Source organism: Hyphopichia burtonii (genome assembly GCF_001661395.1).
Source record: "Hyphopichia burtonii NRRL Y-1933 unplaced genomic scaffold HYPBUscaffold_10, whole genome shotgun sequence".
Taxonomy (NCBI): domain Eukaryota; kingdom Fungi; phylum Ascomycota; class Pichiomycetes; order Serinales; family Debaryomycetaceae; genus Hyphopichia; species Hyphopichia burtonii.
Window position 1 is genome coordinate 276,189 of NW_017963737.1, and position 14,961 is coordinate 291,149.

General features: G+C 32.9%; 6 protein-coding genes across 6 annotated transcripts; 1 reads left to right on the forward strand and 5 right to left on the reverse strand.

Annotated features, from left to right (window-relative positions):
- Positions 1 to 422: 422 nt before the first annotated feature.
- MNN4-4 (Mnn4-4p) lies at positions 423 to 2,873 on the reverse strand (the record flags this gene model as incomplete). The annotated part of the gene is made up of 1 exon (XM_020219914.1): positions 423 to 2,873. One exon carries the CDS (start codon positions 2,871 to 2,873, stop codon positions 423 to 425), a length of 2,451 nt encoding a protein of 816 aa, XP_020073815.1.
- A 781-nt stretch (positions 2,874 to 3,654) lies between these two features.
- On the reverse strand, positions 3,655 to 6,597 carry HYPBUDRAFT_151062 (uncharacterized protein; the record flags this gene model as incomplete). Its single annotated transcript, XM_020220324.1, has 1 exon — positions 3,655 to 6,597. One exon carries the CDS (start codon positions 6,595 to 6,597, stop codon positions 3,655 to 3,657), a length of 2,943 nt encoding a protein of 980 aa, XP_020073816.1.
- A 353-nt stretch (positions 6,598 to 6,950) lies between these two features.
- Positions 6,951 to 9,121, forward strand: NOG2 (putative GTPase; the record flags this gene model as incomplete). The annotated part of the gene is made up of 2 exons (XM_020219673.1): positions 6,951 to 7,788; positions 8,297 to 9,121. The coding sequence occupies exons 1-2, from the start codon at positions 6,976 to 6,978 to the stop codon at positions 9,119 to 9,121; spliced, it is 1,638 nt and encodes a 545-aa protein (XP_020073817.1). The 5' UTR covers positions 6,951 to 6,975.
- Positions 9,122 to 9,488: 367 nt separating this feature from the next.
- POP2 (CCR4-NOT core DEDD family RNase subunit) lies at positions 9,489 to 10,247 on the reverse strand. The gene has a single exon (XM_020222017.1). The coding sequence runs from the start codon at positions 10,205 to 10,207 to the stop codon at positions 9,512 to 9,514; it is 696 nt and encodes a 231-aa protein (XP_020073818.1). The 5' UTR covers positions 10,208 to 10,247; the 3' UTR covers positions 9,489 to 9,511.
- A 1,399-nt stretch (positions 10,248 to 11,646) lies between these two features.
- CDC50 (aminophospholipid translocase regulatory protein) lies at positions 11,647 to 12,900 on the reverse strand (the record flags this gene model as incomplete). Its single annotated transcript, XM_020219148.1, has 1 exon — positions 11,647 to 12,900. The coding sequence occupies one exon, from the start codon at positions 12,898 to 12,900 to the stop codon at positions 11,647 to 11,649; it is 1,254 nt and encodes a 417-aa protein (XP_020073819.1).
- A 271-nt stretch (positions 12,901 to 13,171) lies between these two features.
- HYPBUDRAFT_159156 (uncharacterized protein) lies at positions 13,172 to 14,605 on the reverse strand (the record flags this gene model as incomplete). The annotated part of the gene is made up of 1 exon (XM_020222425.1): positions 13,172 to 14,605. The coding sequence occupies one exon, from the start codon at positions 14,603 to 14,605 to the stop codon at positions 13,172 to 13,174; it is 1,434 nt and encodes a 477-aa protein (XP_020073820.1).
- Positions 14,606 to 14,961: the final 356 nt, after the last annotated feature.

Sequence of the window (14,961 nt, forward strand, 5' to 3'; positions counted from 1 at the left end):
ACAGTTGCAGTCGCAGTTGAGAGCTAGATGGGTTGTAAAATCACAATCGTCCGTAGGAACAATAAAGATTGTGATAGTATAATAGAACAACAGCTTTAACAAAATTTCATGAACTGTAATACAAGACAATAAACGCTTATTTTATGATAACAATCAATCTCTTAAGGTACTGGAGATATTATTTTGCTTGGTTGGCTGATTATGTAATTCACCTATTTGGGTTCGATTGCTTATTCGTGACAATAGGGCTAACCTTATTGTATTATGGGTTAGACTACAGATTGAATACTTTAAATGGGAGTGGAATTACATATTAGAATAACTGTGAGTCAAAATATGTGTGACAGTTATGGCGAATTAAAAATATTAAGTAGAACTAAACTAATATAAAGTTGCAAAAAAAAAAAAAAAAGTAGAACTTTTTAAACATCTTCCTTGTGATGTTTTAATCTTTCGAGGTTTTCGAAATCCCATAATGCTTTTCTTAAAGGTTTTGACATTTTGAAGGTTGAAGTTAATTGATTGTATTCTTCTTTTAATTTCAAGTCTTGGTCTAAATTAGAATTATCTCTACCCATGGAATCGAATAAGAATTCTTTTTCTCTAGCATGAGTATCGGTGACTTCTTTAGTTAAGTAGTATTCAACCAAAATATCGTCATCTTCTAATAATTTCAAAACTTCATTATCAGACATGTGATTAATTTTATTCAAGAGTAAATCTTTATCAACATTACCATCTTTATTTAAGATATCGTAATGAGGGAAAGCTTTAGCAATTTGTTCTTTTCTTAACCATAAGTTCAAACGGTTGACAAAATACCAATCTCTGAATTCATAACTTGATAAACCTTTTGAATATTCGAAAATTAACCGATCGGTAATAGTCAGAGGAACATAAACTGGCACCCCTCCAATTAATGAATATTTTAATGGTGATAATTGCTCTAACGTATAGAAATGTTTTCTACGATCATTATAAATTTCAATTTGATCATCGTTAAAACCTTTGTTAATGTTGACCAAGGCATTATTATTATATTCTTCTGGAGTGTTTGCCTTTGATTTGGCCAAGGCAGTAATATCAATATAAATACCCGAATCAACATCAACAAATCTTGCATCAATATGATTTGAATTTTGACTAATATCACGATTATGAATATAAGTACCAACATCAATTAAAAATTTCCCATAACCTTCAGTTGGATCTTCTAAAACTAATGTTTGGTTATAATCTTTTGCTAAACGAGCTAATTCAATCATTGGCATTTGAATATCAATGTCAACATCAAATGGGAACATTAACCCATCCCAATACCAACTCAATAATGGTCCATGCATAATCCAAGTAACAATTCCTTTTTCCTCAGCAAATCTATTCCAATTTCTTAATAAACGATCTAAAATAATATTGGTTCTAACAATTAACTCTGATTGAGTCCAACCAACACTATCATAATTAAGAGCACCATTGAAAAATCTCCAATCATAATGCCACCCCCATTCACGGTCACGATTACGATCATCATCAATTCTAATAGTGGCCATTTTGAAATAAGTTGGTTCATTCTTAGAATCATAATTAGAACATTGTTTTAAACCTTCATAATAATGACGTTCGTTAATTGGTAAATTATCAACTGGTACATCATTTTTTTGTTCGTAAAAATAAATTTGATTATGAATCATGGTCTCTGGATAGTCAAACAATTTGGCTGGTAATTCCAATTCTCTTGATTGTTTTGGATCGGTTTGTTTTCTCAAAACTTTATACATTCCTTGAATATCCTCCTCGTCAGTTAAATAACGGGGTTTAACTGAATCTAACAATTGTTGATATTCTTTGATATGATTCAAGTTTAAAACAGTTTTATCATTAAAATTTGAAGAATCTAAATTATTACTTGAAAGATAATTATTAATAATGTTTGATTCAACTAGTCTAGTATTATCATTTAAATCAACTTCAAATTCAAAAGTACCACCATTTTTATCACCATTTAATAATATAACTCGATGAGGTTTTGGTAAATGAGTTAAAGCATAAGATTTTGATTCTAAAACTCTAAAATCATTGAATGGACGATCATCATGAGATGAGTGTCCATGAATTATAAAACCCGGTAATTGACTTTTAGATTGAAATCCAAATTTTTTAATTTCTTCATCAGATAATTGATCATTGTTTTTACAAAAATATGAAGGATCAGGATTGTTATTAGTATGTTGTCTAATGTAATCACAATTGACTCTTTGATCAATTGGTTTTGCTAAATCTTCATTCAATAAACTTAAATCCATCCAATCAGACCAATGGAAAGGTAATTTAATGGTTGGAACAGAATTAGCATCAACTTTACCTTCTTGATCAGGTTTTTTAAATTGTAAAAAATTGGTTTTAAGTTCATTAATATACATTGATAAAGTAAATCTTGGGTCGAAAAATAAAGCATTTTTGGTCAACCAAGAATTATCGTTATTATTTTGATATTGTTTTAGAAAATTAACAATTGGTATATCAACTGAAATTTCAGTTAACTCAGTATGAGCTAACCAATAACGTTCTTTATCACTTTTAACTTTTTCAAATTTTTTATTTAAAAGTTTTTCAAAAGCAGTACTATATCTTCCTCCTTTACCACCTTTATTTAAACTTTGAGGGCTTTGTGATTGATCATTTGAATTTCTATAAGGATCCGAATATATTCTAGTCAAATCAGAAAATGCCCTATATTCACCAAGGTAAAAAAATGAAAAATAAAGAATGTTAATGAAAACAACCGATAGTAAAATTAATTTCACTAATTTAGTAGAAGGTCGTGATCTAAGTATCCTAGGTATTTGGAAAGGTAATTTATGTTGAATATTCATCTTCAATACCTATATTATAACTAACCTTCACTTTCAAATATATAACCTTCAACAGCCAATTTATAATCTTCCAATTTAACTAAGCCTGGGGAATCAATTTGGAGAAAATAACAGAAAAAGTTTAAAGCACCTGAATTCACCAACTCTTTAAGCCAAATCTACTGAAACAGCCTACCACAACTCAGAACAAGAAGATGTACAAGATACTGAAGATATAGAAGTTACTCTAGGCAATAAGAAGAACAACTAATATAATGGTCCTCTCTTCAACAGTGAAACTTTCGGGTCAGTAGCCTTTTCACTGAGTTTTGTCTTTCTTTTCTTTTTCCAGTCTTTTTTTTTTCGTTTTGTTAGCAATTTTTTTTTTTTTTTTGCTAATTGTTTTTTTGGCAGTGTAAAATTTTGTGGTATTCTAAGCTTCAACAAAGTATTGTCGATTGTACCTTAAACAAAGATGGATACGCGACTTGAGTGTTTGCTTGGTTAGTCAATAATTTCAAGCCTCTTTACAGGGTAGGGTACCAAATAAACTAGAGATGGTTCTAATTAGAGTGAGAAATGTTATGTAAAACGCAACATTAAACGGTTTTAGAGTGAAATTTGTACATGAAGAGTTGATTTTGTAGAAAGTTGATGCCTTCCCCTTACAGTAATTGCTCACACGACCAATGGAGGCAGTATCTAAACGATTACGAATGTATTGAATCTTATTGATGTGCACCAACTAATCAGTTGATCTATTTCACGTTAATAGGCTATCTATTAGACTAAGATATAATGATTAATTCATATGAATATTAGCGAGTAAGCTAGTCAATTGGATTTGGAAGGAAGATTCGAATTTATCTAGTTCACTAGTACCCAAATCATTCATTGATTTATCGATTGATGCTAGTTTTTTATATAATTCTTGTTTTTCTTTGTTGTTAACGTCTTTTTCTTTTAATGAATCTTGGTGTTTTTGTAATAGATTAAACTCTTCTAATTCTCTGGCATCAATACCAAATTCTTTCCCGTCAGTATTACGGAAGATATCATTATTAACATCATCCCATTTAGAATCAATCATTTGTTGATGATCCTCTTCTTCGCCAGCGGCTTGTTGTTGTAGATAATCTTTTAACAATCTTCTTTTGGTTAAGATATTTTCAATTCTATTATTTAATTGATTCCAAAATAGATTGATATCTAAATCATTTTGACTTGATAATTGGGTTAAGTTTAATTTAACACTCGATTCATTAATGTACTTCATTCGAAGTAATTTTAAGAAATTTTCAATCCATTTGATTAATTTTATAAAAAGTTTTTGATCGTCTTTATTATATAAATCATTTATGAATCTCCATAAAACAATTTGATGTTTATCAAGAATTTTTTTAAACTTATTGAATATTTCAATCGAGCTCATATAAAAAACTTCCCCGTTATTCAATTTTCCTAATTCTTTCATTAAATCATCCATGAATTTTTCAAAATCTTTGAAAACTAAATGAATGTCACATTTTTTGAAAATTTTCATTAATGGTTGATAAAATATCGTTAAAAACTTCTTAATTAATTGAGTCAATTCTGGTTCTTGCCATAATTGTTTCATAATATCTTTATCTCTTCGGCGAATCAATAGTTGCCAATACTGTTTCAATGTTAAATACAACTCACTATTGCTGATTTCTTGTGTTCCATCAAGGGACTCATATGATTTATAACTTTTCAATATTTCGTGATATTTCTCATCTTGATCCGATATTACAAACCCGCCACATTTAGCCGTTTTCAAAATTGTCAATAATAAATCTTCATTACCGTCCATGGCTTCAGTTTTAATCTCATCAATGACTTCGATTTTCTCAAGTGCAACGTATTTATCAATTTTATTAATAAATTTGTTATACTTCCCATCTTTTAAAACTTCTCCTTCTAATAATTGTTTGATCTCTTTTTCATAATCACCTAAATCTTCATCCAATAACATTACAAACATCATTGATAATAGATTCTTAGCTCCAGTCTTCTTTGATGCAGTTTTTAATTCATCGTTTTCTTTACTACTACTACCAGGCCAGGATGGTAACAGAAAACTTGGGAAATTTACTAATAATAAATCAACCACTCTTGAGACAACCTTGACTGGATTAGTAAATTTTAAGATCCCATAAATTATATTATATGGAAATAATCTATGAAATTTTTGACATTTTATTAACCATTCACTTGAATTATCTTGTCCTAAGAATACTTGATATAATGTGGCAGCAACCTCTAATTTACACCACTCTAAAAATGTTTTCAATAATGGCGATAATTCATCTATTGATTTACTTTCACTTAATTCTTTAAAGATCTCACTCAATGATTCAGGGTTACTGATTAACTGTTCCTTAAATTGATCAAAATCTTGCGATAATTCATAAACTATTTTAGCAGTTTGCTGTTGAAATTCCCTTTGAGTAACAATTATGGATTTTTCATGTTCTAATCTTTCTTCATGGTCTATTGATTCATCAATTGATAAATTGTCAAAAGCTGATTCATAGATAAAATGAGTGAAAATTTCACTTTGTACAATCTCAACATGTTTAACTAACTTAGACAAATATCCACGGAGAGCCAATCTAAGCTTTTCTCGATATAATTTAATTTTGATATTTCCTGGTTTAGGATCTTCATCAACCAACACAGTATCGGCTTCCAGAGATTTACTGTCACTTTGACTTAAAATAGGTGAATCCAGTTCTTCCATACTAACACCATCATCGTGTTTCAATTTGGATGGTAATGCTGGTATATCAGTAGCCATTAATCCAGGATATTTTTTTTTCAATTTCGATTCTAGTAATTTGAAATCATGGTATGGTTTTGAAACAAAGTGTGATCTATATTCGTATGCCCCATTGTCATTCTTCAGTCTTTTGGTGACTTGAATAATGAATTCATAGTTATGCTTTGGCTTGTTATTCAGTGTAGCTGACAGAATTATAGGAATATGTTTGAATACATTCCAAGAACTTGATCGTTCCATGGTTTGTCCACTAGTTACACTAGAATTTGAAGGTTTTCTTTCAATATTCAACCAATCGCCAACCCTCTTAACCGCAATTATATTTAAACTCAAATCATTCACGTATTTGAATTTCTTAAAGTCATCCAATTCAACATTAGTTTGAAAATCATCGGGCTTAGCGGCTGCACCTTTTTGCAACTTATCCAATTTACCAGTATCAGAAGGTTTTAAGTGATCTTCATGCAAATAATTCAAATCCTTCTCACTTATCAACATTGAATTGTAAAATAATAATAGTCCATGTAGTAACTTGGTATTAACTTGTTTTCTTTTAGTGATTTCGTCCTTACGTTCTAAAGAATCACTCACATTTTTTGTATTGAAGCTTTCCACAAATGGCTGCACAGTGTCTCTCCAAAATTCCAATTGGTCTTTCTCCGGATTGTTGGTGATAAAAGGGAAAGATTGAATGAAATTACTGAAAAAGTACTTCAATAGAGGTAATGTTTCCTCTCCTTGGCTTTTGGGCTTTTCATCTCCAAGTTTCTCCTCTTTTGATGACTTGAATGGAAACCCCAAATATTCAAGACAGTTTGGCTTGGATAAGTAATGAAGCTCGTGGCTTAATTGCGTCTCCAATAGATATTTCTTCAAAAAATGATCTTGAGTAGGTGTCAATTCACTAAGGAATTCAGCATCTCTAGTTAAATTAGTTGTCATTCCTACTTAAACCCCCGGGTTCTTCAAGTGTAGCTTATAGCCAATGGGTATCTTACCTTATTGAAGTCAATACAACTCGTATAGACTCTTTATCTGGTGGCCTGCTTAGATTAACCCTTGCCTGTTGATTATCTCTAAGCAATTGTAACTGACCTTGATATCAGAAAACCAAACTGCAAAGTGAAATCATTTACAGGTTGTAGATGTCACGTGATACACTCGCTAAAAATTTTTTTTATTTTTTTTTTTTTTTTAGCTGATGCGATGGGATGCCCTTACAATTTTTTTTCTCCCTTCTTACTAGATTTTTCAGATTTGAAAAAACTTGTTCAAGAAGCTTTTCCTTCCAGTTTACTTAGGAAATCATATAGAATAACAATGGGTACTCAAAAGAAAGAAAAGCAAAGAAGAGTGAGGCAGAATGATACCAGAGATGGTAATCTTCGAGTAAAGGGAGAGAATTTCTACAGAGATGCTAAGAAGGTGAAACATTTACAGATGTACAAGACCGGTAGAGCGGTCAGAAATGCTAAGGGGGAGATTATTAAGGAAGCTGATTTACAAAGTACTGATGCTCCTACTGCTAGAGTTGATCCAAACAGAAAATGGTTTGGTAACACCAGGGTGATTGGCCAAGATGCATTAACTCATTTCAGAGAAGCAATGGGAGATAAAAAACATAATTCCTATCAAGTTTTATTAAGAAGAAATAAGTTACCCATGTCCTTGTTGGATGAGAAGGACCAAGCTGACTCTCCAACAGCTAAGATATTAGAAACCGAATCTTATGAACATGCTTTTGGTCCAAAACAACAACGTAAGAAACCAAGAAATGTTAATGCCTCTTCATTGGAAGAATTGGCCCAAATAACGGAGCAGGATTCTCAAAAATATGATGAAAAACAAGAGTTGGATTCCACCTTGGGATTAATGGGTGGTTCTTTCTTGGATAATGATGATTTTACTCAAGCTGCAAAAGAAGCTATTTTCCATAAAGGTCAATCCAAACGTATTTGGAATGAATTATATAAAGTCATTGATTCCTCTGATGTCGTTATTCATGTGCTTGATGCCAGAGATCCTGAAGGAACTAGGTGTGCATCTGTTGAAAAATATATTAGGGAAGAATGTCCTCATAAACATTTAATCTACGTTTTAAACAAATGTGATTTAATCCCAACTTGGGTAGCCGTATGTATTAAACCTTTTACTGACTTTATTTTAGGATGTCTTTCTGATTTGTTACTTTCATTTTTTTTTTTTGCTTTTATTTTGTTTCACTTCTCTAAACACCAAAGCCTTTTGTCAGGGTGATACTCGTTGGTCTACTTAGATCGACACCTACCTAAAATGTTGCCTGTTACGTCTTTGGAAGAATAATGCTATCCGCCCGTGTTCCTGATCGCTCGTTTTGAGAATCAGTTTTCTTTTCGTTTTGAATCGAGATTTGTTCACATCTTTATCAGCGTTTTGTTGATATTCCTTAGGTTAGCGACGGAGTCTTATTGAGTTGAAACTTTTCTTTATCTTATGATAAACCAATGAAATGTTTCGTAGTATAGAAGCCGACATCTATCTTGTTATAAAATGTTTTTCTCTTCTTTTATCATATTGAGCTTTATTTTTTGCTTGCAAAGACATCCTGATTTTGAATAATGTTGCATTTTCAAAAAAAATTCACTTACTAACATTTCTATAGGCTGCTTGGGTTAAACACTTATCTAAATCATACCCAACTTTAGCATTTCATGCCTCTATCACAAATTCTTTCGGTAAAGGTTCTTTAATCCAATTGTTACGTCAATTTTCATCATTGCATTCAGACCGTAAACAAATATCGGTTGGTTTTATTGGTTATCCAAATACTGGTAAATCTTCAATCATTAATACTTTACGTCGTAAGAAGGTTTGTACTGTTGCTCCAATTCCTGGTGAAACCAAAGTTTGGCAATATATTACCTTGATGAAGAAAATTTTCTTAATTGATTGTCCAGGTATTGTACCTCCAAGTTCAAAAGATTCCGAATCTGATATTCTTTTCAGAGGTGTTGTTAGAGTTGAACATGTTTCCAACCCTGAACAGTATATTGCCGATATGTTGACAAAATGTGAACGTAAACATTTGGAAAGAACTTACGAAGTTAAAGGCTGGAGTAGATTTGAAGAAGATCCTGAATTATTAGAAAAAGCCAGTCTTGAATTTATTGAATTAATTGCTAGAAGACAAGGTAGATTATTGAAAGGGGGAGAACCAGATGAATCCGGGGTATCTAAACAGATTTTAAATGATTTTAACAGAGGTAAAATCCCTTGGTTTACTGCTCCTCCAAAAGATGAAGAAGAAAGAACTGGTGAAGATAAGAAGGCCGGTTATAAAAGAAAGAGAGCTGAAAAAGCTGAACGTGAAAATGCTAAGAAGCAAAAAATCGAAGATAAAATAAATGCTGAATATGCTAAAGAGGAAGAGGAAATTAATGGTCAAGTCGATGAAAATGAAAAGGAAGATAAACAAGATGAAAATTAAGGTTTTTAATTACATTATTTCTGTATATTAGGGTATTTATTTTTAATAGTTTTATTCAGTTCGTATCAATGCTTTATATTCTTGTCATTTTATTCAACATTGAAACTTGTAGTCTTGTAATATGAATACATATACATTAAAGTAAATATTAACTAGAAGAAAAGATGTATGAAAATAAAGAAGATGATTTAACAGCTAAAAATATAGAAAAGTAATAAAAATAGGAAGAAAAAAAACCAGACTTAACGACAAACAAACAAAAAAATGAAAGAGTGAACTTCAAAACTTAAATAACAGATCAATATGTTTATATAATATACGAAATTAATAATGATAAAGAAATAATAAAGAAAAACAAAACAAAAATTTGAACATTTCAAGTCATATCGATTAAATTGGTCTACCAAAATGAACAACACCACTTTTTGAAATGGTGGCACTTGGAGTTACAGGAGTTTGAACTGTAACTCCTCCATTAGCGAAGGGTTGTTGAACAATTGGAGGTTGAGGTTGACCTTCGGATTCACCATAAGCATTTCCAAGTCCCCAAAGAACCCCTTTGTATTTACTAAGGGATTGTGAATCATATCCAATTTGTCTGAAAAGGTCTTTAAAACACTCCATTGATAAGTATGCATGTAGGGTAGAAGTCATTTGTTGATGTTGATGACCTGGTAATTGATTACCAGAAGAATAACTAAAATATTGACGAATGGCAGGTGAAATTGGTAATAAGTGCAATTCTTCTGCTAAATATTCAATAGAAGGTTTGTTATTACCACGAGTAAGATCACCATTAGCATCAAGCCCACCAGCAGTACCTGCAAGACCATTTGCACCTTTGGAGCCTAATATTTGAACACCAATATGTTTCAAATCATAAAAGTTAGGAAAGTACTTTGAGCACCACCAGTAAAAATCTTTTTCATCAAGAGGAAGATTGTCATTAATTAATAAACTAATTAAGAATCCCAAATCATAACCGGAATGATAACTGATCCAATTAATGGAGGCATCGAGTAATAAACCGGATTCGATGATTAATTCAGAAAAATTAAAATGTGGAATACCTTGAGTCATGTGCATTTGTAAATTAACTTGGGATGACTGTGATAACATAGACAAATGTTCTTCGTTGTACATTTCTTTGGTTAAATCATATAAAAAATTAAATTGCCATATTATAGAGGTACTGATTTCATTTTGTTTAACTTTGGTAACACATAATGATAATTGAATCAAGTTTAACAAATCTGAATTTGATCTCAATGTTTGGAAATGATAATCTGACGAAGATTTAAAAGTACCTACTGGTCTAGCAACAATCCCCGGTATTTCTTGATGAATTGCAATATAAATGGTAGACTTTATATCGTTCACAAAAGTACGTAAATTGTGGAATTCATGTTCTAAATTATGGGCCCAAACTTCTTTAATTATAGGAATCTGTTGCTGCTGAGGGACTTGATGAGCATGGACTTGGGCATGGACATGGGCTTGTGCGGCCTGAGCTTGGGCTTGGGCTTGGGCTTGTGCCTGAGCTTGGGCCTGAGCTTGGGCCTGAGCTTGGGCCTGAGCTTGTGCCTGAGCTGCCTGAGCTTGTGCCTGAGCTTGATGTTGTTGTTGAAGTTGTTGCTGGAGAGGATGGGCATGTTGCAGAGGTTGTTGCAGAGGTTGTTGTTGTTGCTGTTGTTGTTGCTGTTGTTGTTGCAATTGTAATTGCAAAAGAGGGTTTACACTCTGATTGAAGTTAAGATTGGAGATTCCATTACCAGGAGTTGGTACTCCAATTGGACCGGTTTGATTTGAAGGAGCATTACCATTGAGAGCGGCTAGCAAAGGATTTGTGGCCGCACGAGGAGTCCCTATTTGTTGTTGTTGTTGCTGCTGCTGTTGTTGTTGCTGCTGCTGTTGTTGCTGTTGTTGCTGTTGTTGTTGCTGTTGTTGTTGTTGTTGCTGGATGTGTTGGTTAAGCAATTGCTGTCTTTGTTGTTGTAATTGATGCTGTTGCAATTGCAATTGTGAAATCTGCGGTGATTGTCCATTAGCATTAATATTTTGAGACTGGGGTTGTTGCTGTAACTGGTGCAGTTGTTGCAAGTACTGAATATGGGGGTTGAAATTCATGATAGCCCTTGTTTCAACCAGTACTGGATCCTGATGTTATTACTTCTTCGAAACTCGAATGGAATCTTTTTAATTTGTCCTTCTGTACTTATAAAAGGAACACTTCTTTCAAAACCCTGTCAATAAGTAGCAACTTCAATGATACAGTGAAAACAAAGATCCTGAATGAGAATAAAACAATATTTAAGATCTGGTTTGATGGTTCAACACTGCTAATGGGTTTTCTCTTTACTGCTCAAAGAAAAGCTCAAAACTTAGAAAGAAAAAAAAAAAAAACTCAACGAGCAAAATTGCATTTACACTACTCTTTCTTATTACTGCAATATTAAACTAAAACTATTTGGTATAAAAGAAAGATATATATATGATGATAGATCAATGGGGAGTGTAGAGGGGAATCATAATTGATCTCTGAAAGTACTTATAGGGTCATTTGCTTGCCTAGGTCCATCACGGAAACCAGAATCAACAGCAGAACCCTGTAAATAATTATGATCACCGATTCTTCTTGGTTTTATCAAGTGCTGTAATAAGAAGGCAACACCCAAGACCAAAGACACAATGGCTACAATGATGTAGATGACACCCAAACTGAGATTACGGCCTCCAAAGACCGAATTAGTGGTGATAACCAAAGTTTTAGTGCCACCAAAGATGGAAACAGGGTAATTCATCCCTATCGATATTTCATAAGTTCCTGAGGACATTGTTGAAGTAGTATTTTTACCATAAAGCTTGTAGAAGGTAGGCAAACCAGCAGTTCTCATCCAATTTTGTAAATGTTCCCACTTATGTAAATCTGGAAGATTTGAATCATTATAACCATCCGGAAACATTTTATACCAATTAGGAGGAGGAACAATATCACTTGCTTTATAGTTTGTCTTTTTATATTTGTGTTTGAGGTCAGACCCCCAAGAAATGCCCTTTTCGGATAATTCGTAGGTTTCATTATTACTTCCAGATTTAGCATTTAAAAGAACGGGACTTTCAAAAGTATCATTGAAAAAAGAATTAGCAATTAATCCACAAGGGTAAATGATTTTATCATCGCGTTCTTTCACCGGAGAACAATCATTTTCCAAATCAGCTTTAGTCACTGCAATACCTTTTAATTGTTCTAAATCATAAGAAGAAACGTATTTACGATGATTTTGGAAAAAATTATTAAGTTTATAATATAAATAAATTGGCGGTTTTAAATCAACCGGTAATGTGAATTGAATTTGACAAGTTTGTTTCAAATCATCAAAATCATCGGTACCATTCACAACTCTCCATTTATAATCTGGATTAGTGTTTTTATTTTTAAAATGGAAACTAGTATATTTAGATGGAATTGACTCATAGTTTTTAGATTTTAATGATCCACATTTGGAATAATCAACTTGTAACGTTTGAACATTATAAGTACTATGTATTATAGCAATACCTAATGGAGCAAATATACATGCTAATATGAAAAAAAGTGGAATCACAGTCTTGGGAGTCAAAATTGGTTGCCATGCTTTCAATCTCTGTTGTCTGAAAGCAGTATTTGGGGGTTTCCTCGATTTAGTTCTGTTCGATGCTGCATTACCATTCCCACTAATCATATCATCGGATTCATCATCGTCCAAATCGTGATTCTTTCTTTTCCGTAAAAAACTCATGCTTCTTTGTGCTGTAGCAATTACTTCTTTTTCCTGGTGTTCAATTCTAGCTTTTTCTCTTGGGAATAATCACTTTCTTTAATTCCTTCGAATCGATTAACCTTCCATACCTTCATAAAGTAAATAAAAATGATATCGCTCAGCCTAACATTTTTTGAAAAAATGTCGTGTCAAGTAAAGGACGGTATGTACGGGTTTGTTTGTGGTGCTACAGCGTAACTGAATATCAATGATTCAACTAAATATATAAAGAGGATATGCAAAAAGGAAGCTAGTTTCTAGAGCTAGATCTGTTTTTTTTATTGGTGTTTTGTTTTTTATCTCTTCCACGTTTAAAGTCGGGTTTGCTATTATTATTTCTATGTTCTCTTGGTTCTAAAGAAATGACATTTTCACCAATTTTGAGAGTTTTAGCTTTCAAGGCAGCTTCTTGATCTTGTTTTGTTTTGAAATCAATTAATGCAACTCTGTTGTTTCTTCTGAAGAATTTGAGTTGACCAAAGTTTTTGGCCAAGGCATCTTTCAATTCTTCGTCGTCCACCTCGACATCACGAACATAAATTGGGTACCAGTCTTCTTTTTTGTATTTCCCATTAGGAGTTGGACGAGCAGTGGGGTTGGTGCTAGGAGCCGGACTGACCTTCTGTGGTGGAGTCGACTTTTTCACAATTGGAGCTGGAGCTGGAGCTGCTTTAGCGGCCCCGGGAGAAGCAACGGTGGCAGTTTGACCGGTACTTGATTTAGGTGGTTCTTTGGCGGCCAATGCTGCCCAAGATAATGGTGCCGAAGATCTGTTTGATTCTTTGGTGAAATCCTCTTCGTCACTTGGCTTGGATTCTGTGGTATCAGCATCTTTATCCAGGTCATTAACATCAGAAGACTTTTCTCTAGGTCCGATTGGTTCTTTGTCTTTAGATTCCGATGGTTCGTCTTTTGGTTCAGGTTTAGGTTCGTCTTTTGGTTCAGTTTTTGGTTCAGTTTTTGATTCAGCTTTTTCAGCTTTTTCAACTTTTTCAACTTTTTCAACTTTTTCAGCTTTTTCAGCTTTTTCAGCTTTTTCAGCTTTTTCAGCTTTTTCAGCTTTTTCAGCAGATACGCTCTTTAATTCAGTCTCAGTATCTTTTGATTCTTGTTTTGCTTGTTTGGAGCCATTGGACACAGGAGTTGCATCTGCAACAGGTTTTTCAGATTCTGGTTTAACAGATTCAACGTAAGTTTGGTTAATTTTAGATTCATCATATTTACCAACTTCGATATACTTTAAAATATCATTTCCAACATCGTAAACTTTTTCTTTACTTGGAGATAAAAGAAAAGTTTGAGAAAACTGATAATATGGCGAATCACCTTTGGCCCATTCACCGAAAACAACAATCAAGATATTTTTTTCAAAAGAAAGTTGGAAATCAGCACTGGTGATAACAATTCTATTTTGAACTTCAGGAGACGATTCAACTCCTTGAAAATGGCTTTTAATTGCCTCAGTACCCTTAGCTTGATACAAGACTTTTTGTTCGGGAGATTCCGAGTTTGGGAACTTATCATGACTGATACTAGCATTCTTATCATACAATTTGAAAAGATTATTGATACTCTTGGTATAAACTTCATAGTATCTTTCAATGAATAACCAGCCAATAGATTCTGGAAGAACACTTGGTGACTCGGCTGGTGGAGTACTGGTGGCCGGTGGAGAAACAGTCATTATTTCTTCTTCTCTATTACCTTTTATTCAAATTCCAATGATAAACTCGGTATTATCAATTTTCAAGCACAATATCAATTTACAAATAGGATTGAATTGAGCGATACTGTAGCTTTACGCCTAACCTTTGTTTATAATAAGATCTAAGCCCCAATAGGATAATATGGGCTAGCGGCAATAAGTAACACTTCGAATGAAAGACTCTCCAAGGTACTTGGTAAACGTTCGTTGATGAAGAAAAATGACAAAATGTTCACTTCGATAGTTTTTCAATTTTTTAAATTTTTCGACCTAATTTTTTTTCGCTCACAAATTTTCACCGGTTTTTTTGGGTGCTTATGCCTTCAATGTCAGTG